The 26,936-nt window shown below is 39.9% G+C and overlaps 1 protein-coding gene and 1 pseudogene across 4 annotated transcripts in view; one reads left to right on the top strand and one right to left on the bottom strand.

Annotated features, from left to right (window-relative positions):
- SMARCC1 (SWI/SNF related, matrix associated, actin dependent regulator of chromatin subfamily c member 1) overlaps positions 1-26,936 on the bottom strand; it is a 198,928-nt gene that overhangs the window by 53,992 nt on the left and 118,000 nt on the right. For all 3 annotated transcript variants that reach the window (XM_030811904.1, XM_030811906.1, XM_030811905.1), the window contains exons 20-21: positions 21,571-21,829; positions 20,519-20,680 (exon numbers count right to left, since the gene is read on the bottom strand). In XM_030811904.1, the coding sequence (XP_030667764.1) occupies positions 20,519-20,680; positions 21,571-21,829 (421 nt within the window). The remainder of the gene's footprint in view (positions 1-20,518; positions 20,681-21,570; positions 21,830-26,936) is intronic.
- LOC101178633 lies at positions 22,735-23,410 on the top strand (annotated as a pseudogene). The gene has a single exon (XR_001113830.2). The product of XR_001113830.2 is annotated as an HIG1 domain family member 2A, mitochondrial pseudogene (transcript).

Here is a 26,936-nt window from a genome sequence, read left to right as displayed (position 1 = left end):
AGAAAAAGAAGTCCTGAATTGTCTTTATATTACTTAGAAAAACTGAAATAACTATAAAACTTAAAAATACACAGGTCCAGATGTTTTATACTGGGAAATTCTACCAAACTCTTAGGGAAAAGATGATTACAATCTTACATAATATTTCCTAGAGAACGGAAAAAGAGGGAATTCCCCTACCTCAGTCTATGATACCAGTATAACTTTGATTCACAAATCAAACAGGGACAACGGATAAGAAATATTAGAGGACACTAGGCTAAATCTCATTTGTAATCACAAATGAAAAACTAAGCAAATTATATAAAAACAGAATAGAGCAATATGTTAAAAAAGAAAATCTATACTAGACAGAGTAATATCAAGGATGACTTAATATCAGTAATCTACAAACCTATTTAATTAAATGCATTGAAAAGTATCTGACAAAACTCAGTAGTGTCCATTATTAGCTCCTGGAAAATCAAGGCTACATGGAAGGTTCCTGATCTCCAAAAGGCAGTTCTCAAAAATCCTACAACAAATAACATTCTTCACTGAAAGATGCCAACAGTATTCTCTATATAAAATTAAGAGCAAGATAAGAATACAAATATTACTATTTCCCTTCAATATTGCCATACAGGCCAAAGCCAACACAGTCAATTAAGAAAAAGAAATTAGGCTGGCCGTGGTGGCTCATGCCTGTAATCCCAGCACTTTGGGAGGCCAAGATGGGTGAATCACTTGAGTCACGGAGTTTGAGACCAGCCTGGGCAACACTGTGAAACCCCGTGTCCACAAACTATACAAAAACGAGACAGGCATGGTGATGAGCACCTGGTCTCAACTACTCAGGAGGCTGAGGGAGGAGGATCGCCTGAGCCTGGGAGGTCAAGACTGAAGTGAGCTGAGACCTTGCCACTGCACTCCAGCCTGGATGACAGAGTGATACCCTGTTTCAAAGGAAAAAAGAAGGAATAAAAGGAAAGCTGAAAAGAAAATAGTTAAAATTTGCACAGAGTAAAACTGTCTACATACAAAAATCTGCAGAAAATTTATTAGAAATAATGATAGGGTTTAGGAAGGTAGTGAGCTATAAAACTACCATATTAAACCAACTGCTACATTTTGATATGTTAACCAAAAAAAAATCTAGATAAAGACACATGAAAAAATAAAACTTGAATGTTATTTTAAGACACAAAAAGCATTTAGGATAAAAATGACAAACATCACTTTTTAAAAATTACTTTTATGTATATTTTTAAGAGAAATGGTCTCTGTAATGCAGGTTGAAGTGCAGTGGCGAGATCATAGCTCACTGCAGCCTCAAACTCCTGGGCTCAACTGATCCACCTGCCTCAGCCTCGAGTAGCTGGGATTACAGGCGTGCACCACTGTGTCTGGCTAATTTTGTTTATTTTTTGATAGAGATGGTGGTTTCACTATAATGCTCAGGCTAGTCTTAACTCCTAGCCCTAAGCGATCCAACCGCTTCTGCCTCTCAAAGTGCTGGGATTACAGATGTGAGCTATCGCATACATCCCTGAAACGTGTAACTACTAAAATTAAGGACTTCTTCTCTTCATTAAAAGACTCCAAAAAAAAGAAGAAAAAAGTAGCAAAATGGAAGAAAACATGTAGTGTAGTAACTTGCAAAAGATTAGTACATAAGATCTATAAAGGAAAAGGCAAATACTATACAAAAGTAAGCAGGTCAGGAAGAGTTGCTTTACGGGAAGTACATATGACCAATAAATATAAGAAAAGATACTAGGTTTTGCCCGGTGCAGTGGCTCAGACCTGTAATCCCAACACTTTGGGAGGCCAAGGCAGGCGGATCACTTGAGGTCAGGAGTTCGAGGCCAGCCTGGCCAACACAGTGAAACCCCGTCTCTACTAAAAGTACAAAAATTAGCTGGATGTGGTGGCGCATGCTGGTAATCCCAGTTACTCAGGAGGTTGAGGCAGGAGAATGGCTTGAACCCGGGTGGTAGAGGTTGCAATGAGCCGAGATCACGCCACTGTACTCCAGCCTGGGCAACAGGATGAGACTCTGTCCCCCCCCCAACCAAAAAAAAAAAAAAAAAAAAAAAAGATACCTAATAGAAGACCACAATGAAATGTCATTTTACGCCTGCTAGATCAGCAGACAATCTAATACCAGGAAGGACTGGATCAAGTGTTACTGCCTGAAATGTAAAATAGTATATACGCTTTGGGAAAAAAACTGAAATTTCCAGGCCACGTGTGGTGGCTCATGCCTATAAACCCAGCAATTTGGGAGGCAGAGGCAGGAGGATCACCTGAGTCCAGGAGTTTGAGACCACTCTAGGCAACATTGTCAGACTCTGTCTCTATCAAAAAACAAACAAACAAACAAACAATTAGCCATGCATGATGGTGCATGCCTGTAGTCCCAGCTACTCAGGAGGATTGCTGAGCCTGGGAAGTTGAGGCTGCAGAGAGCTGTGATCACACCACTGTACTTCAGTTTGGGTGGCAGAGCGAGACCCTGTCTGAAAGCAAGCAAACAAACAAAAAATTGGAATTTCCTAAAATGTTGTTACTCATGGAACCCGTCCACAACAAAATAAGGAGTTGAGTAGTCCCAGCTACTCGGAGAGGCTGAGGCAGGAGAATGGCGTGAACCCGGGAGGCGGAGCTTGCAGTGAGCCGAGAGTGCGCCACTGCACTCCAGCCTGGGCGACAAAGCGAGACTCCGTCTCAAAAAAAAAAAAAAAAAAGAAGTGTTCAAAGGTCAATATTCAAGAATGTTCACTACTCTTCCTTCACTGACAAATTCATCTGATGAAAAAGTGACAAATGATATAGACAGCAAGCTTAGTGATGCAAGCTCCTTATCTTGGCGTGTCGGCTGGTGGACCAACCACACTTTGAGTAGCACTGCATCTAAGGGAAATCCTGTGTATGTGCACTGTGAGGCATATACAAGACAGTACATGCATGTGTAACATAGAAACCACTGGATACAACCCAAACTGCTCATTCAATAATAGAATGGATAATTAAACTGGATTAGAATCACACAAGAGGATTTTACAGCAGTGAAAATAAATGGCCACATGCATAATGTAACCACATGAATAAATCTTAAAAACATAATATGGAGTGAACAAAAAAGAAAAAAAAAAGCAAGTCTCGGAAGTCTGACATGGTCATTTAGAAGTCCAAGAAAAAAATAGTCTGAATATACCATGTTTTATAAACTTTAAAAACAAAATTACATGTCAGACAGTGCTTAAGTACATTTATGTCTGTGATAAAAGTTATTTTCACAGTATTTAGAATGATTCAAAATTCAAGATGCTTAGTGCTGGGAAAGGGAAAGTGAGGGAAGATATGGAAGGAACAGAATGATTCAAATTATTGGTAATGTTCTAATACTTGGTTCAAATGAAATACATAGCCTGCATTAAGACACACTATAATAATGAAGAGAGCTAAACAAACTAAACAACTAAATGCAGATGGGATTATAAAAAACCCCAAAATGCAAGGCATGGGAGGCTCATGCCTATAATCTCAGCACTTTGGAAGGCTGGTGTGGGAGGACTGCGGCCAGCAATTCAAGACCAGCCTGAGCAACAAAGCGAGATTACATATCTAGAAAAAAATTAAAAATTAGCTGGGCATGGTGATATGGTGGTCCTGGCTACTCGGGAGGCCAAGGAAAAGGGACTGCTTGAGCCTAGAAGCGCAAGGCTAAAGTGAGAAGTGATCACCACTGCACTCCAGCCTAGGTGACAGAGGGAGACCTTGTCTCTAAACAAATAAAAATTAAGGCTGGGCGCAGTGGCTCATGCCTATAATGCCCAGTACTTTCGGAGGCAGGGGTAGGAAGACAGCTTGAGGCCAAGAGTTCGAGACCAGCCTGGTCAATATAGTAAAAGCCCACCTCTACACAGAAAAAAATTAAAATAAAAAACAAAATTAGCTGAGCACAGTGGCATACACCTGTAGTCCCAGGTACTTGGGAGGCTGAAGCCGGAGGATCACTTGGTCCTAGGTTTTTGAGACTGCAATAAGCTATGATTGTACCTCTGCACTCCCGCCTAGGTGACAGGACACTGTCTCAAAAGAAAAACTTTTTTTTTATTTTTATTTTTTGAGCTGGAGTCTCGCTCTATCACCCAGGTGGGAGTGCAGTAACATGCTCCCAGCTCACTGCAACCTCTGTCTCCCAGGTTCAAGCGATTCTCGTGCCTCAGCCTCCTGAGTAGCCAGGATTACAGGTGTCAGCCACCAGGCCTGGTTCATTTTTGTATTTTTAGTAGAAACAGGGTTTCACCAGGTTGGCCAGGCTGGTCTCAAACTCCTGAGCTCAAGTGATCCGCTTGCCTCGGCCTTCGAAAATGCTGGGATTATCAGCATGAGCCACCATGCCCAGCCAAGAATAACTTTTTTAAAAACTAAAAATTTTAAAAGGTTGGTTTTATGCAAATAGGAAATGAGAATGAAAGATTAATTTCTGTATTTCTCAGTATCTTTATTAACTGTATCATCCTCTTGGTATTCCATGAAATGGCAAGGTGGGGGAGTCAACCCAATCTTGACTTTCTTTGCTCTCTCACCTTCCAATAGCAATTAGTCAATAATTTCTATCAACTCTATCAATGAAAATATCTCAGGCTAGGCGTGGTGGTTCACTAGAGCCTAGGAGTTTGAGAACAGCCTGTGTAACAAACTGAGACACTGTCTCTACAAAAAATTAGCTGGACGTAGTGGCGCATGCCTATGGTCCCAGCTACAAAGGAGGCTGTGAAAGAAGGTTGCTTGATCCCAGAAGGTCTCTTGATCCTAGGTCAAGCCCGCACTGAGCTGTGTTCATGCCCCTGCACTTTAGCCTGGGTGACAGAGCGAGACCCTGTCTCAAAAAAAAAAAACAAAAAAAAAAAACAGCCCTCAAATACGCAACCCCACAGTGAGTATGAGCAGACATTAGATGAAGATAAAGGTTCAACCTTCTTAAAATGAGTAACACTGAAGTTAAATAAAACTGAAATAAAAATTACAGGCTACCTGGGAGGCTGAGAAGGCAGGAGGATGGCTTGGGCCTAAGAGTTTGAGGGTACAGCGGGGTATCATCGTGCCACTGCCCTCCACACTGGGTGACAGAGTAAGACCTTGTTTATTAAAAACAAAACCCCCAAACTTCATGTTACTTTTAAAATTTCTTTCTAATCCCATGACAGATTAAGCACAAATTACTTGTAAATAAATATGAATTAGGTCACCTTGACTGAGTTGGCTCAGAGACTGAATAAGTATAATGTGGGAGAAACGCAATATGATTTTTTGTCTCGCAAAGATATCTGCTTCTGAAATGACTACACACCATCTGTAGGTCCACATTCCAAAAGGATGACACACCCACTTTCTGTATTGGTAAGGCAAGCCAAATTTGAAATCAATTCTTTAATTAGCTATGATTCCAAGATGAAGTTACATAATATTAATATCTATTTATATGATAATAATACAGATAGAGACAGACTCTCTATAAGTGGAAAAATCCAGAGACAATGCTCAGGCGTTTGTTTTTGTTTTTTAAGATGGGGTCTCGCTATGTTGCTCGGACCTGGCTCGGACTTTTAAGGTGATGTCTGTTAAGGATTTAATGGCAGGGCCAGGTGTGGTGGCTCACACCTGTAACCCCACCACTTTGGGAGGCCAAGGTGTGAGGATCGCTTGAGCCCAGGAGTTCAAGAACAGCCCAGGCAACAGAACAAGACCCTGTCTCTAAAAAAAATAAAATAAATAATTTAATAGTTTGTTGTGCATTTCTCAAGATGCTATGTGGAACAGTATGTAAAGCAATTTCTATTCCACAAAATATTTGTTTAAATCTCCTACATCTCTTGAAAAAAGAAAAAGTCTCTCTTTGGTCTAAATTCTGGTCTGAATCATAAACCCTTAGGAGGCTGTAGCCTCTCCATGTATCTCATGTCATTTTGTTATTGTTGATAAACCAACAGGTTAAAAATCCTTCCCCAAAAATGTGTAATCTGACGCAAGTCTGCAGCGTTAAAAGAGGACTAAACGACTTAAACAAGAAGGCATATAACTTAAACTAGTGGGTCATGTGCCAAAGACATCCTGGTAACAACATGGTTAGCAAAAACGGTATGAAGAAAGGTCTAGTAACTATTTCCTAACAGGTTGAAAGAACTGAGAGAGGCATATTGGAGAAGAGATTTAAATGTTTGCCACATAGCTGCCTTTAATATAAGTGTGTAATAATCATGAATTACGACTATTTGGCAGGAACCACCCTCCATTTTCTGCACTTCATTTGTAAACTGCCAGCAGCTATTTTCAAAAACAGACTGAATCATGCTACTTCTATTTTCTGATGACTTCCCAATGTCTGCAAGGTAACAACCCTTCAAAATCAGTCCCATAGCCATCTCCAGAGCTACATGCACTTGACCAGAGTACCTGCTCCCCACAGACCTCTTGGCATTCATTCCAGAATATGCCACCTACCTTCATTTTTTCCTTATTTGTCCCTGTATAAAACGTCACATTCTTTGTGAAGACTTCCCTAATGGACACAAGCAAAACTAATTGTGTTTTTTCTGCATGAGCCTCTACTTAAAGTCAAAACTATTTTCATAGTAACACTAAGATGTTATTTGCCTTTTCATTCTCATTCTCACACAGATTTAGAGTCTGACACTTTAGAGGCTGCATGATGCACAATGAAATGATAGCGAAAAGAATGCACTCGTGAATTCTTTCAAAAGTTCCTCAGTCTTGATTTATATTACAGATGGTACCTGACTTATAGTGATTTGACTCATGGTATTTCAGCTTTACAATGGTGCAAAAGCGATATGCATTCTGTTGAAACCATAATCTGAATATCCATAAAATCATTCTGCTTTTCATTTTTGATGTAATATTCAATAAATTATATGAGATATTCAAAACGCTAGCAAGCTTTGTGCTACATGATTTTGACCAACTGTAGGCTAATGTAGATGTTCTGAGCATGTTGAAGGTAGACTAGGCTAAGTTACGTTTGGTAGGTTAGGTGTATTAAATGTATTTTCGACATATTTTCAACTTATAATGAGTTTATCAGAATGTAATCCCAATGAAAGCCAAGAACCATCTGTATAGCAAACATCAACAGACATAATCCACATAAACTGAAGCATTTGGAGTTCTCCTGGATATCTTTTAAGAGTATGAGGGAGTCCTGAGACCAAAAACTTGGGAGAACTTACAGTCTCATAGATTTCTGTCTTGTCAAGAACAGAATGAAGCACATGGCAGGAACCCAGTCAATACTTATGTGAGACTGATCATGTCATTCCCTATATTTAACTGCAAGGGTTCCATAAAGCCAGCAATACACAGCCTAAGCTCACAACCTTTGGCATCACAATCTCTATAATCTATTTACAACCTACCTTTGTAGGCTATTCTTTCCATGTCCTTATTTGAACTTTGTATTGTGGCCAATCTAGTTTATTTCCCATTCTCTGAATAACTTTCCATTTCTGTTTCTGTGACTTTAACCACATTGTTTTTACATAATCAAATACTTTCTTGAATCTGCTCACTGACATTCTAAACCTCTTTTACTTTTTTTTTGAGACAGAGTCTCACTCTGTTGCCCAGGCTGGAATGCAGTGGCATGACCTCAGCTCAGTGCAGCCTTTGCCTCCTGGGTTCAAGTGATTCTTATGCCTCAGCATCCCAAGCAGCTGAGATTACAGGGATGCACCACCACACCCAGCTAATTTTTGTATTTTTAGTAGAGACAGGGTTTCACCATGTTGCGCAGGCTGGTCTCGAACCCGACTTGAGGTGATCTGTGTGCCTCAGCCTCCCAAAGTGATGGAATTACAGGCACGAGCCACCGCACCTGGCCTTATAAACCTCTTTTTCTATGTTCAGCTCAAATACTACTTTTTTTGTGAAGCATTCCTCCATCAAAAATTACATGTCCCCTTGTAAGAATTCATTTTTTTATTTTTTAAGAGACAGAGTCTTGTTCTGTCACCCAGGCTGGAGTACAGTGGCACAATCAGACCTCACTGCAGCCTCAAACTTCTGGGCTTAAGCAATTCTTCCATCTCTGCCTCCCAAGTAGCTGGGACAACAAGTGCGCATCACCATATCTGGCTAGGTTTTTTTTCTTTTTTGTAGAGACGAGGTCTCACTATAATATGTTGCCCAGACTAGTCTCAAACTCCTTAGCCCAAATGATTCTCCCACCTCAGCTTTCCAAAGTGGTGGGATTACCATCGTGAGCCACCACACCTGGCTCCTGTGTAGTAATTCTTATAGCCCTTCCTATGTAGAGTCTTCCATGAACAAATAATACTATACTTCATTCTATCGCCAACCCCCCAAATGCTAAAATTATTTTTTTCATGTATGTATAGCACAAAAAAATAGCTTCAATTAGTAGAGGGTATTAACTGTATGTCGTATGACATGACTTGCCCACAGCAAGGGGTATACATAAAATATCCAAAATGCCTGATTTGATTAAACAATCCCCCAAAGTCAGACAGTTATATTTTGTAACAAAAGCCAATTTCTTCCTGAAAATATACATCCTACTACCTAATAAATATGAGCCATTAGGAAAGTCACGTAAACCCTAGTCAGTCCTTAGAAATTAAATGTCCAATTATGAGCTATTCAGAAATTTGAGTCTATATTTCAATGTTTTTACTGTACTTGAAAGAGCCTTTTAAATATAACAAAGAGAAAGAGAGAAGCCCATTTCACATGATGTAAGTCTGATGATCAAATATGGTTCCACATTTTTCTTACATGCATTGGCTAGGGTGTTTTCACACATGGTGTTTTAGAAGTGCCTGACTTTAAAAATAATGTTATGGAAATCCTCATGGTGAGAAGAGCGAGGCTACTTATAAGCTATGAATAGTATCTGAGGCGAGAATTCTAACAGTCATTTCTGGGCTGTATGTTCTTAGAAAGTTACTTCTTCAGTATTATTTATTTCAGGATTATCTTAATCTCATAATGGTCTAGAGACTAGTTAGTCCTTAACCTTCTTAAAAACTAGGAATGATTACTTGGGTTCTTTAACACAGAGCTGTGACAACTGGCTCAAGATGTACTCACGGGAAACCTGTATTCCATAGGTTGTTAAGGAGCTCAGTAGACAATCTACTCATTGATAAATTTTTAAAAACTCTTGATTATTCTATTTATGATTAAATATCACCAAAAGTCATCAACTTGTAAGGAAAACACTTCAATTAACTTAATCCCTCAAAACCTGTCCAAACCAGAATTGAGATGCAGACAGTAAATCCACTCAGTAGCAAAAGAAATAAAACTAATACTTGAGATCAGGAAATATAAATGAGGTTAACAATAAAAGATTTTTGACAAACCCTTGACTAGCCGTTGAACGTACAAGTACATTCCAACTCTCTTGAGGGAAAGGGTTGGTGTCCCAAAAAGGGACTAAAATTCATTGTATTAAATAACTGATATAGGAAAATGTCCTTATCCTTAGGAAATACATGGTGGACTATTTTGGCTACAAAGAATCATCATGTCTTCAACCTACTTTGAAATAATTCAGGCCGGGCGTGGTGGCTCACGCCTGTAATCCCAGCACTTAGGGAGGCTGAGGCGGGCGGATCACGAGGTCAGGAGATCGAGATCATCCTGGCTAACATGGTGAAACCCTGTCTCTACTAAAAATACAAAAAATTAGCCAGGCATGGTGGCGGGTGCCTGTAGTTCCAGCTACTTGGGAGGCTGAGGCAGGAGAATGGCAAGAACCCCGGAGGCGGAGCTTGCAGTGAGCAGAGATCGCGCCACTGCACTCTAGCCTGGGCGACAGAGCAAGACTCCACTTCAAAATTATAATAATGATAATAATTCAAGAAAAAAAAATTTATTTAGATAGCTAAATAAATATTGAAAAGTTGAACCTAACTAGTAGGTATACAAGATTTCACTATGCTATCCTATCAATGTTTGCTATAAGTAAACAAACTACAAGATACGCAATTTTGTTTAGTTTCTAAGTCATGTAAAAAAATATCTACCTGTAATCCTAGCAGAACACAAGCATAAAATGTGGCCTTGGGTTCAGTGCAGTGGCTCATGCCTGTAATCCCAGCACTTTGAGAGGCCAAGGTGGGATGATGGCTTGAGCTCAGAAGTTTGAGACTAATCTAAGCAACATAGCGAGACCCTGTCTCTACAGTAACTAAAAGAATTAGCCAGGGATGGTGGTGCACACCTGTAGTCCCAGCTACTCGGAGGCAGAAGTGGGAGGATCACTTGAGCCCAGGAGGTCAAGGCTGTAGTGAGTCATGATCATGCCACTGTATCCAACCAGGGAGACACAGCAAGACCCTGTCTCTTTAAAAATAAAATAAAATAAATAAAGAAAAATTTAATAAAATCTTTATAGAGCTTTTTAATAAAAGCCTTAGTGATGCAATGAAGAAAATTTTCTTTGAAAGTCAAATATGTTATCTGAATAATAAATCAATTTAACAATTTCTACATGGGGGTATATTCTCAATTGAACAGTTAGAGTAAGACTTGAAAAAATATAGGTCAGACTCAGGCCAGGCGTGGTGGCTCACGTCTGTAATTCCAGCACTTTGGGAGGCTGAGGCAGGCAGATTGCTGGAGTCCAGGAGTTTGAGACCAGCCTAAGCAACATGGCGAAACCCTGCCTCTATAAAAAAACACAAAAAAATCAAGGTGTGATGAGGTACCCCTGTGGTCCCAGCTATTGGGGAGGCTGAGGTGGGAGAATCACCTGAGCCCAGGATGCAGAGGTTGCAGTGAGCCAAGATTGTGCCACTGCACTCCAGTCTAGGCAACAGAGTGAAACCCTGTCTCAAATACATATGTCAGACTCTGACACTCTTTTGGTCAAACTGCTCCACTTGCTCCACTTTGCAAAAGTAAACATTAACATTTTACAATAGCCCACAAATTACCTTAACATCTCATATGACCTCCCGTCCCCCACCAATCGAGCTATTACAACTTTACATGAGCTTCCTTGCTGTTCTTCAAATATGCCAGGTAGCTCCTGCCCAGGGGGCTTTACACTGGCTTCTCCCAATACTGGGAACACTCTTACACTGGATGTCTACATAGCACTCTTGCTCACCTTATTTACATCTTTGCTCAAAAGTCACTTTCTCAATGAGACTTTCCCTGATCATTTAAAATTGTAATTCCCACACTTTACTCATATCCTTGCAACCCTGCTTTGCTTTTCACCATAGCACACCAGCCAACATACTCTTCATATATAATTACATCTATACACGTTAAGTTTTACTTATTTGATTAGATTGCTGTCCATCTTACACTCTATAAATATAAAATATAAAGGGGAGAAATTTTGGTTTACTTTGTTTCCCAGTATCCTAGCATCTAGAACACAAAGAAATGATGTGACAATATGATACACTGAGTTTGATTTTTTGTGATTATGTCCAAGAAAGCTTCTCTGGCACAGGCTCATGCACTGAATGACATTGACTGAATTTTGGTGTAAGGTTTTTGGTTTTTATTTGAGACAGGGTCTTGCTTAGTCACCTAGGCTGGAATGCAGTGGTGTGGATCACAGCTCTCTGTAGCTTGGGCTCAGGTGATCCTCTCACCTTGTCTTCCTGAGTAGCTAGGACTACAGGTTTGCACCACCATGCTCACCTAATTTTTTTCTTTTTACTTTTTGTAGAGATGGGGTCTTGCTATGTTGACCAGGCTGGTCTCGAAATCCTGGCCTAAAGCAATTCTCCTGCCTGCCAAAGTGTTGGGATTACGAGCATGAGCCACAGCACCCAGCCTTCTGTGGGTTTGGTTGGCATTCAGTGGCATATAGAGGAAGTCAACCACAGCTGCTCTGCCTCATGCATTTGCCTATTTCAGGAGACAGGTGTGAAGTTCTCAAGAGGGCCTGGGCTCTTCAGTATTATATTTCCCATAGTATCTAAGACAGAACAGTATTTTAGAGCTATTAAGACTTTAAAGATGCTTGTTCAATGAATGAAAACCACACAGACACACCTACAAATTTTACTTCTGGCAGCCTGCTACAATGAAGAGAAGTAGAGCTTTGGGATTAGAGAGATTTAGGTTAAATTTCTGGTTCAGATACACACCTATGTAACCTCTCCATGCTTCAGTTTCCTTGCTTTGGCAAAAAAAAAAAAAGTTACTTCCTCCAAAGGATTCTCCTGAAAAGAAACTCAAATGGCCAATCAAAAATCCCCATACAATGTGGACTAAATATGGGTACTCAGAAGTATTTTTTGTATGCCTAGAATGGTCTAGTCAATGAAAAACAAAACATATATAAAGGTACAGAAATTAATAGTTCTTGGTGAGTGACCATAGTTAAAAAGATGGACTGAAGAAGACCCTTCTCATAAGAAAACACTCATTTCCTAAATAATTCCTATGGAAAATCACTTAAAATATGAATGTAAGAGGTGTTTGAGTGTTCATCCAGCTTTACTTTCATTTCACCATATACATCATATATTTCTTCTCTAATCCAAATACACAATGAAATGTTAGATAGGTTAATGACAAGAACCCAAAACAAGTACTATATTTCTTAAGGAAGCTTATTTTCCCTATAGTATGATTTCACCATAGTTAATACCTATGTGTACACATTTGTAACATAGTAAATTATAACAATAAATAGTACCATGACCCCACCACCCAAGCACACTATTATCTTGCTAAGTAAAATCCTATATCACTCGGTTTCAAATCAGTGTGCTACGCAATAAGGCAGTATTTGTGACATGAAACGTAAGAGATACACTGTTGACTTCCTACTACAATTTTGTTGAGCCAATTCCCAAGGGAGAAACATTTGCTGTTTCTCAATTTATTCCACTTGTCAGAATCCAATATAAATCATATTATCTATAATAGTCCATAAGTTACAGAGACCTATTCTCAACTCATTTGAAATATTTATATTATGGTCTGTTTTCCTTACCTTTATTATAAGAGGACCCAAATTCTGTTGCTGCAATTATAGTGAGTATGGAACACACTTGAAAGAGGTTAACTGGGAGGCTACTTCCAGATACCGTGAATGAATTTTACTGTTAATGCCACTCAAGGGTCAGCCCTTATAGTCTCATGTGCCTCCTGTAGCAGTCTAAGCTCTGCATGCTCCACAAACCATAAATTCACTAATGAATCAGGCAAATCCAGCCCCAAAGAAACCAAGGTTGCTAGATACTTCAGTCTTGTTTCAAAACCCACTAAACTAGAAATGGCTAAATTTGCAACCTATTTCATAGCCACTAATGCTCTATGGTATCATCTACCAAAATGTGTTTTCAAAATATACATGTAAAAATACATCCCTCCCTTGGCAAAGTACACAAATCTCACTGAATCAAATAAGAAGATTGCCAATGTTTTTTCAACTCCGTAACCATCGAGAACCAAAAGACCCTACAAATGAACCAATACCAAAAACATTTAGGAAAGTAAGACCCAGGCTTCGTTAGCCCCAGGTTTTTCCAGCCTACGCTGAGTACTGTCTGGTGGTGCAGAATCAACATAGAAGAACAGAGACGTGACTTCGCCTGCTAATTTCAATCTCCATATAAGAAAAAGAAAAAGAAAATAAGTTAATTTTCAAACTAAGAATTATAGATACTCTCAAATTGCTTTTAAATCAAACAATTGGTACTCTAGGTGTAACCAACGTTAAGAAGAGTTAGAACAATAATTTGCGCAGAGGACTGGTATCTTAGTCCATTTTGTGCTGCTATAGAAGCCTATCTGAAACTAGGTAACTTATAAAGAAAAAGGGTTTATTTAGCTCACAGTTTCACAGACTTAGAAGTTCAAGGGCATGGCCCCGATTCCTAGCAAAGGATTTTGTTCTGTGTCACAACATGGCAGAGGAGGTCAAAGGAGAAGCAGACAGGTGTAAAGAAGAGAAACCTGAGGAGGGTCCTGAAATTGTAACAACCCACTCTGAGGGGAATGAATCCATTATTGGGAGAACTAATCCAATTCCCCAAGAATGAGAGTGGAAACTCATTCACTACTACAAGAAGAGCACCAAGCCATTTATGAAGGATTGGCCTCCACAACCCAAACACCTCCAGAACCCAAACACCATCACACTGGGGATCAAAGTTCAATATAAGTTTTGGTGAGGACGAAGAAACCATATCCAAACCCCAGCAGCAGGGATGAGAGGCTTCATTAATCTGAAAATGTTTCCATATAAGCAAAATGAGATGGCTAGACTGGCACTTAATTCAAACAAAGTAGAGAGAACAACAGGGGTAGACCCTATGCAAACTCATTAAAAATGGTAAGATTTTAGGCTTGAAAGGATCTCACTGATATCCACTTCAACTGCCAAGAAGGGAGCACTAGGTGTTCATATGGTATGTTCTGTAGAGCACTAGCTAGCAATTTTAATTTTTACTTCCTATTATCTTTATTCTAAGGGTAAAAGAAAAAGACAATAGCCAGCAATGGTGTCATGTGCCTGTAGTTCCATTTACTTGGGAGGCTGAGGTGGGAGAATCACTTGAGCCTGGGAGGCAGAGGTTGCAATGAGCTGTGATCACGCCACCATACTCCAGCCTGGGTGACAAAGCAAGACACTGTCTCAAAAAACAATAATAGGCCAGGCACGGTGGCCCATGCCTGTAATCCCAGCACTTTGGGAGGCTGAGGTGGGCAGATCACTTGAGGTCAGGAGTTGGAGACCAGCCTGGCCAATATGGTGAAACCCCATCTCTACCCAAAATACAAAAATCAGCCAGGTGTGGTGACACACACACATAATCCCAGCTACTTGGGAGGCTGAGACAGGAGAATTGCTTGAGCCTGGGAGGTGGAGGCTGCATGCAGTGAGTTGAGATCACACCACCATACTCCAGCCTGGGTGACAGAGCGAGACTCTGTCTCCAAAAAAAATAATTAAAAAGACAAATGAAAATCACTGTATCTAAAGCACAGTGTATATAAATTTCATACCGGTGAGATAAAGATGGAAATAATTAGGCAGAATGACACCTATAGTTCTTTAATCACCAGACATACATAGTTTCATAATGATAGAAAAGAAAAATATTAATGAACAATGTAAAAAATGCTGGGAATATACTACTAATAATTACAGAGACAATAATATTTTTAGGTTGGCTCACGCCTGTAATCCCAGCACTTTGGGAGGCCAAGACGGGTGGATCACCAGGTCAGGAATTCGAGACCAGCCTGGCCAATATGCTAAATTCCCATCTCTACTAAAAATGCAAAAATTAGCTGGGCATGGTGGCATGCACCTGTAGTCCCAGCTACTCGGGAGGCTGAGGCAGGAGAAATTGCTTGAACCCGGGAGGCGGAGGTTGCAGTGAGCCAAGATCGCGCCATTGCACTCCAGCCTGGGTGACAGAGGAAGGCTCCATTTCAAAAAAAAAAAAAAAAAAAAAAAAAGCCTCTTATGTAAAAGCACTTCCATTTGAGAAGCCCATACTACGTATAAAGCTGCTTTATTAATTTCACTCCTCTTTAACACTGATTAAAGAGAAACAGGTAATTAAGTCCTTAATAGCAAAAATGTCTCCTTTCTAACATCATAAAACAGCACTAGTAAACAATACATTACAGAAAGTATTTAATAATATCTGTTCTTCTCCAGATGAGATAATTCAGAGCCAACTAGCAAAGGTAAATTGCTTTTTAAAGCCCTATGGCTATGAAGGGTAGAAACAAAGGTAGAACCTAAGTCTCAACTTCTCAAATCCAATGACTACAATGCAGTCTATAAGAGAGCCACTTTTCATACCAAGAAACAAAGAGACTGAAAGTAACAAGATGGAACAGTGATTCGATGTAAACAGAAACCAGGCCTGGCACGGTGGCTCATGCCTGTAATCCCAGCACTTTGGGAGGCAGACATGGGTGGATCACTTGAGCCAAGGAGTTCGAGACCAGCCTAGGAAATATGGTGAAACCCCGTCTCTACTAAAAACACAAAAATTAGCAGGGCATGGCAGTATGCACCTGTAGTCCCAACTACTCGAGAGGCTAAGGCAGGAGGATCACTTGAGCCCAGGAGGTGGAGGCTGAGGGTGCAGTAAGCCAAGAGCATGCCACTAAACTCTAGCCTGGGCAACAGAGTGAGACTCCATCTCAACAACAACAACAACAAAAAGTAAACAGAAATCTAAAAACATGTGAAATGGCATGCTAATATCAGATAAGATAGACTTTAAGACACAAAACGTTATATAAGACAAAAAGGACATTCTATAAAAGATAAAAGGTTCAATACATCAAAAAGATGTAACAATTATAAACATAAGCAACAACAGAGTCTCTAAATACATAAAGCAAAAACAGAACAGAAGGAAGAAATAATTCAACAATAATAGTTGGAGATTTCAATACCCCACTTTCAATAAGGGAGAGAACTATGCAAAAGATAAACAAGGAAGCAGACAACTTGAACAACCCTATCCAATAAGAGCAGAAAATATATTTTTCTCAAATGTACAAAGAATGCTGTCTGGAATACACATGTTAGGCAACAAAACAAGTCTTAATTTAAAAATACGGAAATCACACAAATTACCTTCTCTGATCACAACGAAATGTAACTAAAAATCAGTAAAAGAAGAAAATCTTTAAAGTTCACGAATTTATGAAAATTCACAATAACATCCTCTTAAAATAGCCAATGGGTCTAAGAAGAAATCACAACAGAAATTACAAAGTACAGAGGCTGGGCTCAGTGGCTCACGCCTGTAATCCCAGCACTTTGGGAGGCCAAGGCGGGTGGATCATCTGAGGTCAGGAGTTCGAGACGAGCCTGGCCAACATAGTGAAACCCCATCTCTACTTAAAAACACACACACACCAACAAAAATAAGCCAGGAGTGGTGGCGGGTGCCTGTAATCCCAGGTATTCGGGAGGCTGAGGCAAGAGAATGGCTTGAACCTGGGAGGCAGAGGTTGCAGTGAGCCAAGATCACACCATTGCACTTCAGCCTGGTCAACAACAGCGAAACTCTGTCTCAAAAAAAAAAGAAATTACAAAGTACTTTTGAGAAGAATGGAAACATAAATACATATAGCAAACTTATAGAATGTCCCAAAACCAGTGCTGAGGTAAATTTATACAGCTGTAAACACCCACATTACTAAATAAGATTTCAAATAACATACTCTACCTTAAAACAACTAGGAAAAAAAAGCAAATTTAACCCAAAGCAAGCAGAAGGAAAAAATGAAGATTAGAGTGGAGAGAAATTATAGAACAGAAAAACAGAGAATCAATGAAACAAAAAAGCTGGTTCTTTGAAGAGACAAAATTGACAAGCCTTTATCTCGACTGACTTTAAAACAAGAAAAGCAAGTGGATGAAATTACCATAATCAGTAATGAAAATGAGGACATTACTATCAACAGTTATGAGAGAACACTGAACTTAAAAAAATAGCTCTGAGATATAATTCACATAGTAGAGAATTCACCCATTTATTGAGATGTAATTCATGTAATATAAAATTAACCCACTGAAGGAGTACAAGTCAATGAAATTTAGTATATCAACAGATATGTGCAACCATCCCCATGGCAAAATTTAAAACATTTTTGTTACTTCAAAGAGGTATCCTTTTGCTATCAACCCCCAATCCTCCATTCCGCTTATGCAGAGCAACCATTAATCCACTTTGTTTTTATAGATTTCCCTCTTCAGGACATTTCTTATAAATGCAATCATATAATATACTGGCTATTTTCACTGGCTTTTCATTTACCAAATGTTTCAAAATTCATACATGATGTGGCAAATGTAAACACTTCATTCCTTTTTATAGCCAAGTAATATTCCATTGTATGGATATACCATATTTTGCTTATCACATATCAGATGATGGACATTCCAGTTGTTTCCCCTTTTTGTTGTTATAAATTTTGTGCCAACAAATTAGATAATCTACATGAAACGAATAAATTCCTATAAGACACAAACTACCAAAACTGACTCATTAAGAAATGTTTAAATCTTGGTAGAATTATAACAAGTTAAGAGACAGAATGAGGGCTAGGCGCGGTGGCTCACACCTGTAATCCCAACACTTCGGCAGACTGAGGCAGGTGGATCACAAGGTCAGGAGTTCGAGACCAACCTGGCCAACACAGTGAAACCTCGTCTCTACTAAAAATACAAAAATTAGCCACGTGTTGTGGCACACGCCTGTAGTCCCAGCTACTCCAGGGGCTGAGGGGGAGGAATTGCTTGAACCCAGGAGGCAGAGGTTGCAGTGAGCTGAGACCACACCATTGCACTCTAGCCTGGGTGACAGAGACTCTGTCTCAAAAAAAAAAAAAAAAAAAAAAAAGAGAGAGAGAGACAAAATCAGTAATCAAGAAAGTAAGAAAAGCCCAGGACGTGATGGCTTTACCAGTGAATATTACCAAACCCTTAATGAAGAATTAACTCCAATGCTCCTCAAACTTTTCTTTAAAAAAAAAAAAAAAAAAAAGGAACAATTCCTAACTTATTCTTTGAGGCTGGTATTACCGTAATATCAAAACTAGACAAAGATATCATAGGAAAAGAAAACTACAAACAATATATGAATACAGATGCAAAAATCTTCAACAAAAGACTAGCAAACCAAATCCGACAGCATGTTAAATTGATTATTTACAAAGGCCATGTCGGATTTATCAAAATAAAACCAAAAAACAAAAAGGGAGGGTGGTTCAACATGTGAGAATCAATTACTGAATAAACTAAAACTTTGGACTGTGGTTGATGATGATGAGTTAAAGTAGGTTTATCAACTATAACAAATGCACCACTCTGGTATTGATCGTGGGGGAAAGTGTGCATGTGAAGCATAGTCAGGAGGTATACAGGAACTCTGTAATGTCTACTAAATTTTGCTATGAACCTAAAACTGCTCTAAGACATAAAGTCTACTAAGAAAAAAAAAGGGGGGGGGGGCAAGAATCTGAGTAGGTATTTCCCAAGGAAGACATAAAAATGGCCAATAAACACATGATATTCAAGATGATTAGTCATCAATGCAAATACAAACCCCAACATCAAACCACTAGATTGGCTACTAAAGGTAAAAATGGAAAATAAGTATTGACAAGGACGTGAAGAACTTAGAAATGTCATACATTACAGGTAAGAACATAAAATGGTATAGCCACTGTGAAAAACAGGCTGGCAGTTTCTCAAAAAGGTAAACAAAATTACCATGTAACTCAGCAATTCTACCCCTAGGTATATACCCAACCAAAAGAAGTGAAAATCCTCTGTTCACAAAAAAGCTTGTATATAAGTGTTCATAGCAGCATTTTTCATAGTAGTGTAAAAGTGGAAACAATAGGCCAGGTGCAGTGGCTCACGCCTGTAATCCCAGCACTTTGGGAGGCCAAGGCGGGCAGATCACGAGGTCAGGAGATTGAGACCATCCTGGCTAACATGGTGAAACCCTGTCTCTACTAAAAATACAAAAAATTAGCTGGGTGTGGTGGCAGGCGCCTGTAGTCCCAGCTACTCGGGAGGCTGAGGCAGGAGAATGGTGTGAACCCAGGAGGTAGAGCTTGCAGTGAGCTGAGATCATGCCACTGCACTCCAGCCTGGGTGACAGAGAGAGACTGTGTCTAAAAAAAAAAAAAAAAAAGGAAACAACAAAAATGTTCATGAACTGACACATAAATATAATTGGGTATATCCACACAAAGAAATAGTCAGCACTGACAAGAATGAGATACTGATGCATGCTACAACATGGATGAACCTTGAAAACATTATGCTAAGTCAAAGAAGCAGACACAAAAGGCCACATATTATATGATTCTGTTTATACTAAATGTCCAGAACAGGCAAACCCATAGAGACAGAAAGCAGGTTGTTAGTGGGTACCACAGCTGAAGAGCAAAAGGAATGGGGAGTGACCGCTCAATAAGTATGTGACTTTGTGTTGGGATGAGGAAAATGTTCTGGAGTTAGATAGTGGTGATAGACACACAGCATTGTAAATATAGCAGAAGCTACTTAGATTATATACTTTTAAGCAGTTAAAATGAGGAATTTTATGTTACAGGAATTTTTCCTCAGCTAAAAAAAACCCCAAAACAATGAATTTAAACCCACTCAGCAACATATAAATTAACATAATCATAAGTCCTTTCAATATTCTTTTTTTCACCACAGTTCCATGCATCTTTCAGTATTCTTATATCTGTCTATTCAAAACCTGGATCTACAAACAGCAACCAGATAATTCACAACTGTAATATCATTAACAGTTATAAGACAATTTTTTAGTTCTAGCTACCAAAAGAAACAGACAAGAGAAAAAAAATCATTTACTAATCTTAAAAGACAAGTTTATACTGATCATTGTACTCACTTTTTAGTGCAAGTAAACCCAATTATTTGAGTAAACTGACAGGAATACAAACATACATTAACCCTGTCCCTTCAAAAGCAGCAGTGACTCACCAAGCTTCTCTGGCTCATCAGGCCCTGTGCCTGCAATGCAGCTGCTCTCCAGACCGTAGGTGGGATCCACTTTCCCAGAGGCTCGTGCTGCTTCTTGTACTTTCTTGACATGAGCTTCAACCAATTCCAGTGGTACCTCCTCCCGGACCCGAGAAAACTCCTCTGGTTCAAGAATAAAAATGGAACAGCAATCTAACTTTGCATAAAAATTTGCTTCAGTGTAAAACCACCACCAGGAAACCCAACACAGTATTATTGTCTTAGGTGTAGCAACCTCTTCAGGCTCTCAGTCCCTCTACAGCAGCAAAATGAGAGGACTAAATGAGATTAAAAAAATAATAATAATGAAATTCTATGGCTCTACATTTTCTCCTACACATCACAGAGCCTTGAAATAAGAGATCTTTCAACTTATGCCAGTAATAATCAAAACTGCTGTCCATATTTTAACTTTGCTTACTAGATTAATAAACCAAAAAAAACCAAAAACAGCAAGGATTAAACATCCATAAAACCAAGAAAGAGTTCTATGATGTGACAAAGTTCTAGTTATAATTAATGTGTAACCCATGAATATTAAATGACTTCCTTTGCTAGTTACACCAAATTCTAAATTAATCACAAAATATACAATAAAAAACCTCTGTCCCTCCGATTCCTAAAGCTGTTAATTTTAAGGTGCATTACTTAAAACTTTTGTAATACTTTTTTTTTTTTTCTTTTTGAGATGGAGTCTTGCTCTATTACCCAAGGGATGGAGTGCAGCGGTGCAATCTCAGCTCACTGCAATCTCTGCCTCCTGGGTTCAAGCGATTCTCCTGCCTCACTCAGCCTCCCAAGTAGCTGGGACTACAGGCATGTGCCACCACGCCCAGCTAATTTGGTGTCCAGCCAAATATTGTAATACTTTTATAAAGAATATGGTATCTTTCACAGGTAATATCTGATTTTTGTTGTTTATATTAAAAAGAAATGAATGTAATGGCTGGTAATATTTAAATTGAGATAAACTGAGTTTTTCTGTTGAGGAGATGGTTTAGGGAAGTCCATACCCAAAGCCGCTTTTGCTGCAGCAGATGCCACGCGAGGGTCCACCACAGATGCCAAAAAAGCAACAGTACTCATGACTGGATTTCCTGACTGACTAAAGGGGACAGGCTGGTAGGCCAAAGGCCCAAGGGAAGCATCTGAATTCTCAAGGTATGGGTCCTCAATGGGAAGTCTCAAAAAGTGGAGGATGCATTCATCCTGAGTACGACTTCCAACATGTTCCGACACTTTGTTCCAATCATCCTTGTACATCTCCAGGGCCTAAAACAGAAAAAACAGATGCTTTCATGTCAGGTAACAAGTAATGTGTAATATTAGAAGTTCTTTAGACAACTTTTCTAAAAAAATTTAATGCAAATATTTATGCATAAATAGAAAGATTTGATGGCTTTCCTTATATTATTTTCAATCAGGCAAGAAAAATAAATAAAAGACATGCATACTGTAAAGAAAGTAGTAGTTCAGGCATGGTGGCTCACGCATATAATCTCAGCACTTTGGGAAGCAGAGGCGGGCAGATCACCTGAGGTCAGGAGTTCGAGAGCAGCCTGGCCAATAACACGGTGAAACCCCATCTCTACTAAAAATACAAAAATTAGCTGGGCATGATGGTGTGTACCTGTAATCCCAGCTACTCAGGAGGCTGAGGCATAAGAATCGCTTGAACCCGGGAGGCAGAGGTTGCAGTGAGCTGAGATTGTGCCACTGCACTCCAGCCTGGGTGGCAAGAGTGATAGAAAGAAAGAAAAGAAAAGAGGGAGGGAGGGAAGGAAGGGAGGGATGGAGGGAGGGAGGGAGGAAGGAAAGGAGGGAGGGAGGGGAGGGGTGGGGTGGGGAAGGGAGGAAGAAAAGGAAGGAAGAAAGGAAGGAAGGAAGAAAGGAAGGAAGGAAGAGCTTTTTTACTAATACAGACAGACATGACTGTTTATGTAGAAAATTCTAAGGAAGCTATAAAAAATAGTACCAAAACTAAATAGCTGAGCAAAGTCACAGGATAGAAGGGAAATAGAGAAACTGAACTATATTTCCATACATAATGGCAATGAACAATTTTAAATAGGAAGAAAAAAGTATTTAAAATAACATAAAAGCTGGGTGTAGTGGCACACATCTGTACTCCCAGCTACTCAGGGGGCTGAGGCGAGAGGATCTCTTGAGCCCAGGGGTTCAAGGCCAGCCTGAGAAATACAGCAAGACCCTGTCTTAGGTCCCAATTTTCTCCTGCTGCTGTGGCCCGGACATGGCGACTCCTGGCCCTGTGATTCGTAGGTCCCCTTTGAACCATCGAAGCCTCTAGTCATTGAGGGGCTTAACCCCACTGTTTACAGGAATCCAGAGAGTTTCAAGGAAAAGTTCCTTCACAAGACCCGCGAGAACCCGGTGGTACCCATAGGTTGCTTGGCCACGGTGGCCGCCCTCACCTATGGCCTCTACTCCTTCCACCGGGGCAACAGCCAGCGCTCTCAGCTCATGATGTGCACCCGGATCGCTGCCCAGGGTTTCACAGTCACAGCCATCTTGCTGCGTCTAGCTGTCACCGCTATGAAGTCTCAACCCTGAGCCCAGGGTCTGGCCTTGAAGGCTCTGCAGAAACGATTCCAAATCCCAGGAGCAACCACTGGCCCTACCATGGGACTTAATCCCTCCTCTCCTTTGAGAGGCCCATGTGTCGTTGGGGGAGGAAGTGACCCTTTGTGTAACCGTAACTGAAAGTTTTTTCAAAAATCCTAGATTCTGTTGTTTGAATGTTACATACTTCTATTTGTGCCACATCTGCCCTCCACTCCCCTGCTTAATAAACTCTAAAAATCCAAAAAAAAAAAAAAAAAAAAAAAAAAAAAAGAGAGACCCTGTCTTAAATAGCATAATGAAATACTTAGGAGGGCCGGGCGCGGTGGCTCATGCTTATAATCCCAGCACTTTGGGAGGCCGAGGCGGTCGGATCACGAGGTCAGGAGATCGAGACCACAGTGAAACCCCGTCTCTACTAATACAAAAAATTAGCCGGGCGTGGTGGCGGGCGCCTGTAGTCCCAGCTACTCGGAGAGGCTGAGGCAGGAGAATGGCGTGAACCCGGGAGGTGGAGCTTGCAGTGAGCCGAGATCGCGCCACTGCACTCCAGCCTGGGCGACAGAGAGAGACTCCGTCTCAAAAAAAAAAAAAAAAAAAAAAAAAAAAAAAAAAAAAAAAGAAATACTTAGGAGGAATAAACATAATAAAGAATGTGTAAGAGCAACAGACTAGAATGAGTAAAACATGAGAGAACTCAAAGACCCAAATAAAGGAAGAGATATATTGTGTTCATTCATTAGAAGTCTCAGTATTAAGATGTTAATTCTTTCCAAGTTGAACTACAGATTCAATACAATTCCAGTCAAACTCCAAGTAGGCTTCTTTTTAGTAGAAATTGATAAACTGATTCTAAAATTTATAAACTACATACATTTCTAGTTTTATAATTTATTATTTTTTCAGAGAAAATCCTGAAAGAAACCAACAAAAAGAGTAAAAGGAGTCTCCGAGGGAAAAACAGAACAGTAGAAAGAAAACCACAACTATGTGGTGCTAAGAATGTTGAGGAATTAACTGGATAAAAAGAACTTATTTAATGGCATACTGAAGTTGCTACTCTCACACCATTCTCTCCAGGACTATGGTTCTCAATGAAGGGCAATTTTTGCCCCCTTGAGGACATTGGCAATGTCTGCAGACATTTTTGGTTGACCCAACTGGGGAAGTGCTGCTGGTATCTAACAGCAAGGAGGGGCCATGTGTGCTGTAAAACATATATAAACCCTCCACCCCAACAACAAAAAAATCTGGCCCAAATGTCAATATTGAATGCTCCAACTGAAAAACCATGCATTAGAGCCTAATTTGCTGCTCTACACTGTGAGATTGAGCTTTCTATAACAATAGTTGTCTCCATGTTTACTTTTTCAGTTAATTATTTTACTTCAAAGACTTTTTTTTCTTAATTTTTAGAGACGGGTTCTCACTATATTGCCCAGGATGGTCACGGACTTCTGAACTCAAGCAATCCTCCCGCCTCAGCCTCCCAAAGTGCTGAGATTACGGGCGTGAAACACTGCACCTGGCCATCAATTAATTCTTAACTGTGGGTTCCAACTGCTGCTCGGGCTTTCATTTCTGCTGGAATGGTAGAGGACTTCTCAAAACCCAAGCCAGCAAATGGTCTGACATATTAAATCCCTTGAAAAACTAGGCTAATTCTGGGTTTCCTCTGGATATTCAGTAACCTCAGGTAGTTCGAGAAGGAATTACTTTTTGAAAGATCCAGATTGTAAGAAAAAAAAAATAAATCTCACTCGGGTCCACAGAAATAGAAATATATCTACTGGGGCTGTATTATATTTCTAATTATAAATAGGGATTTTCTAGACATGCTCTATCATGCCCTTTTCCAATGAAATTTTTAATTAAAAAAATTTTTTTATGTTCCTTTCGCCAGGGAACAATAAGAAAGTTCATCAAGTTTTTTTCCAGAATAAAGGTGGAGTTGGGGAACCTTCTGAGATACAAAATTCAAGCAAGAATCAGCATCCAGAAGAGCACAGAGTTGAGAATCGGTAAATGTCTGAGCCTGGGAACTGACAGTAATGTTAATAAGAGAGGCAAATTAAAGAGATGTTTTGAAAAGAGAATAATGCAGTGACACACTGGCCAAGAAGGAGGATGATTCAATGAAAGTTTTTAGTAAGTATCTTATAATGCTACAAAACAGCTTCATTCATCCTTCCATAACCCAGGTTCAGGTCTTCATCATTACTTAACCTGGATACAATCTCTCCCTCTCTTTTTTTTCTTTTTTTTTTTTGAGACACGGTCTTGCTATGTTGCCCAGGCTGCTGTCCAATTCCTGGCCTCAAGCGATCCTTCCATCTCAGCCTCATAAATCGATGATTATAATTACCTTTCTATACTTAATTTCATCCTTCTCCATGCTGCTAGAGTGAAATATGTTTTACATAAAACACTCTTTCTCTCCTGCCTAAAACTATTTTATTATGTGTCATTATCTTATGAAACAAAGCCAAACATGATCAGGACACTGCCTACTTCTCCCACCCTATTCCCTACTCTTCATGTTTCAAGAATACACAGGCCCCACTGATCTATTCCTACTAGGTATTGTGCCTATGAACCATTTGTTCTGCACTGGAAACATGTTTTAGGACCAACACAGCTATACGATTCCCAGAAGGCTGTTCATTATGTCTTATCTACCTGGTCTGTTTGCAAAGCAACTCCTCTGTACAGCTCTTATGCTCTGGACATACCTCTAATCATAAAGCTGGGAATTCCGCATTCAAGCTTTGTGTTTTATCTTTCTCTGTCCCTTAAATAGACTATGAATTCCTTAAAGGTACAGATTGTGTTCTACAGATCTCAACCTGCAGTGCCTGTCATAGTGTCCAAAACACAATACCTAATAAAGTTTACTGAACTCAAACCACAGGAAACTGAACTAAAACAAGAAATAAATCTGACTTTGCTATGGCTCTCAATTGTAATAAGGCAGACTGTTTTTTTTAATTAAAAAAAAAAAAAAAAAGGCCGGGCACGGTGGCTCACGCTTGTAATCCCAGCACTTTGGGAGGCCGAAGCAGGTGGATCACGAGGTCAGGAGATCGAGACCACGGTGAAACCCCGTCTCTACTAAAAAGACAAAAAATTAGCCGGGCGTGGTGGCGGGCGCCTGTAGTCCCAGCTACTCGGAGAGGCTGAGGCAGGAGAATGGCGTGAACCCGGGAGGCGGAGCTTGCAGTGAGCCGAGATTGCGCCACTGCACTCCAGCCTGGGCGACAGAGGGAGACTCCGTCTCAAAAAAAAAAAAAAAAAAGGTTCTCTTAGCTAAACCAAGCTTGTCCAACCTGTGGCCTGCAGCCCGCATGTGGCCCAGGATGGCATTGAATGTGGCCCATACAAATTCATAAACTTCCTTAAAACACTATGAGATATTTTGGGGGATTTTTTTTTTTAAAGCTCATCAGCTATTGTTAGTGTATTTTACGTGTGGCCCAAGACAATTCTTCCAGTGTGGCCCAGGGAAGCCAAAGATTGGACATCTCTGTCCTTAAGAAAATTTTAATAGAAGATTTACTATGCATCTTAGTGTTGTTCAAAGTACATAGAATGATGTATTTCCTGGGTTTCATATCAAGAAAAAGTATGTAAAGTGTATGCACAATGTGAGGAAATCTTTCATGTTACTGAATATCTTCTAATGCTATGTTTCCTATAATTTAGCTGGCATAAAAAATGAGAGAAACTCAGGCCAGGCACGGTGGCTCACGCCTGTAATCCCAGCACTTTGGGATGCTGAGGTGGGCTGATCACGAAGTTA

This window comes from Nomascus leucogenys, chromosome 4 (assembly GCF_006542625.1).
Source record: "Nomascus leucogenys isolate Asia chromosome 4, Asia_NLE_v1, whole genome shotgun sequence".
NCBI lineage: Eukaryota > Metazoa > Chordata > Mammalia > Primates > Hylobatidae > Nomascus > Nomascus leucogenys.
This window is presented reverse-complemented; position numbering and strand designations above follow the sequence as displayed.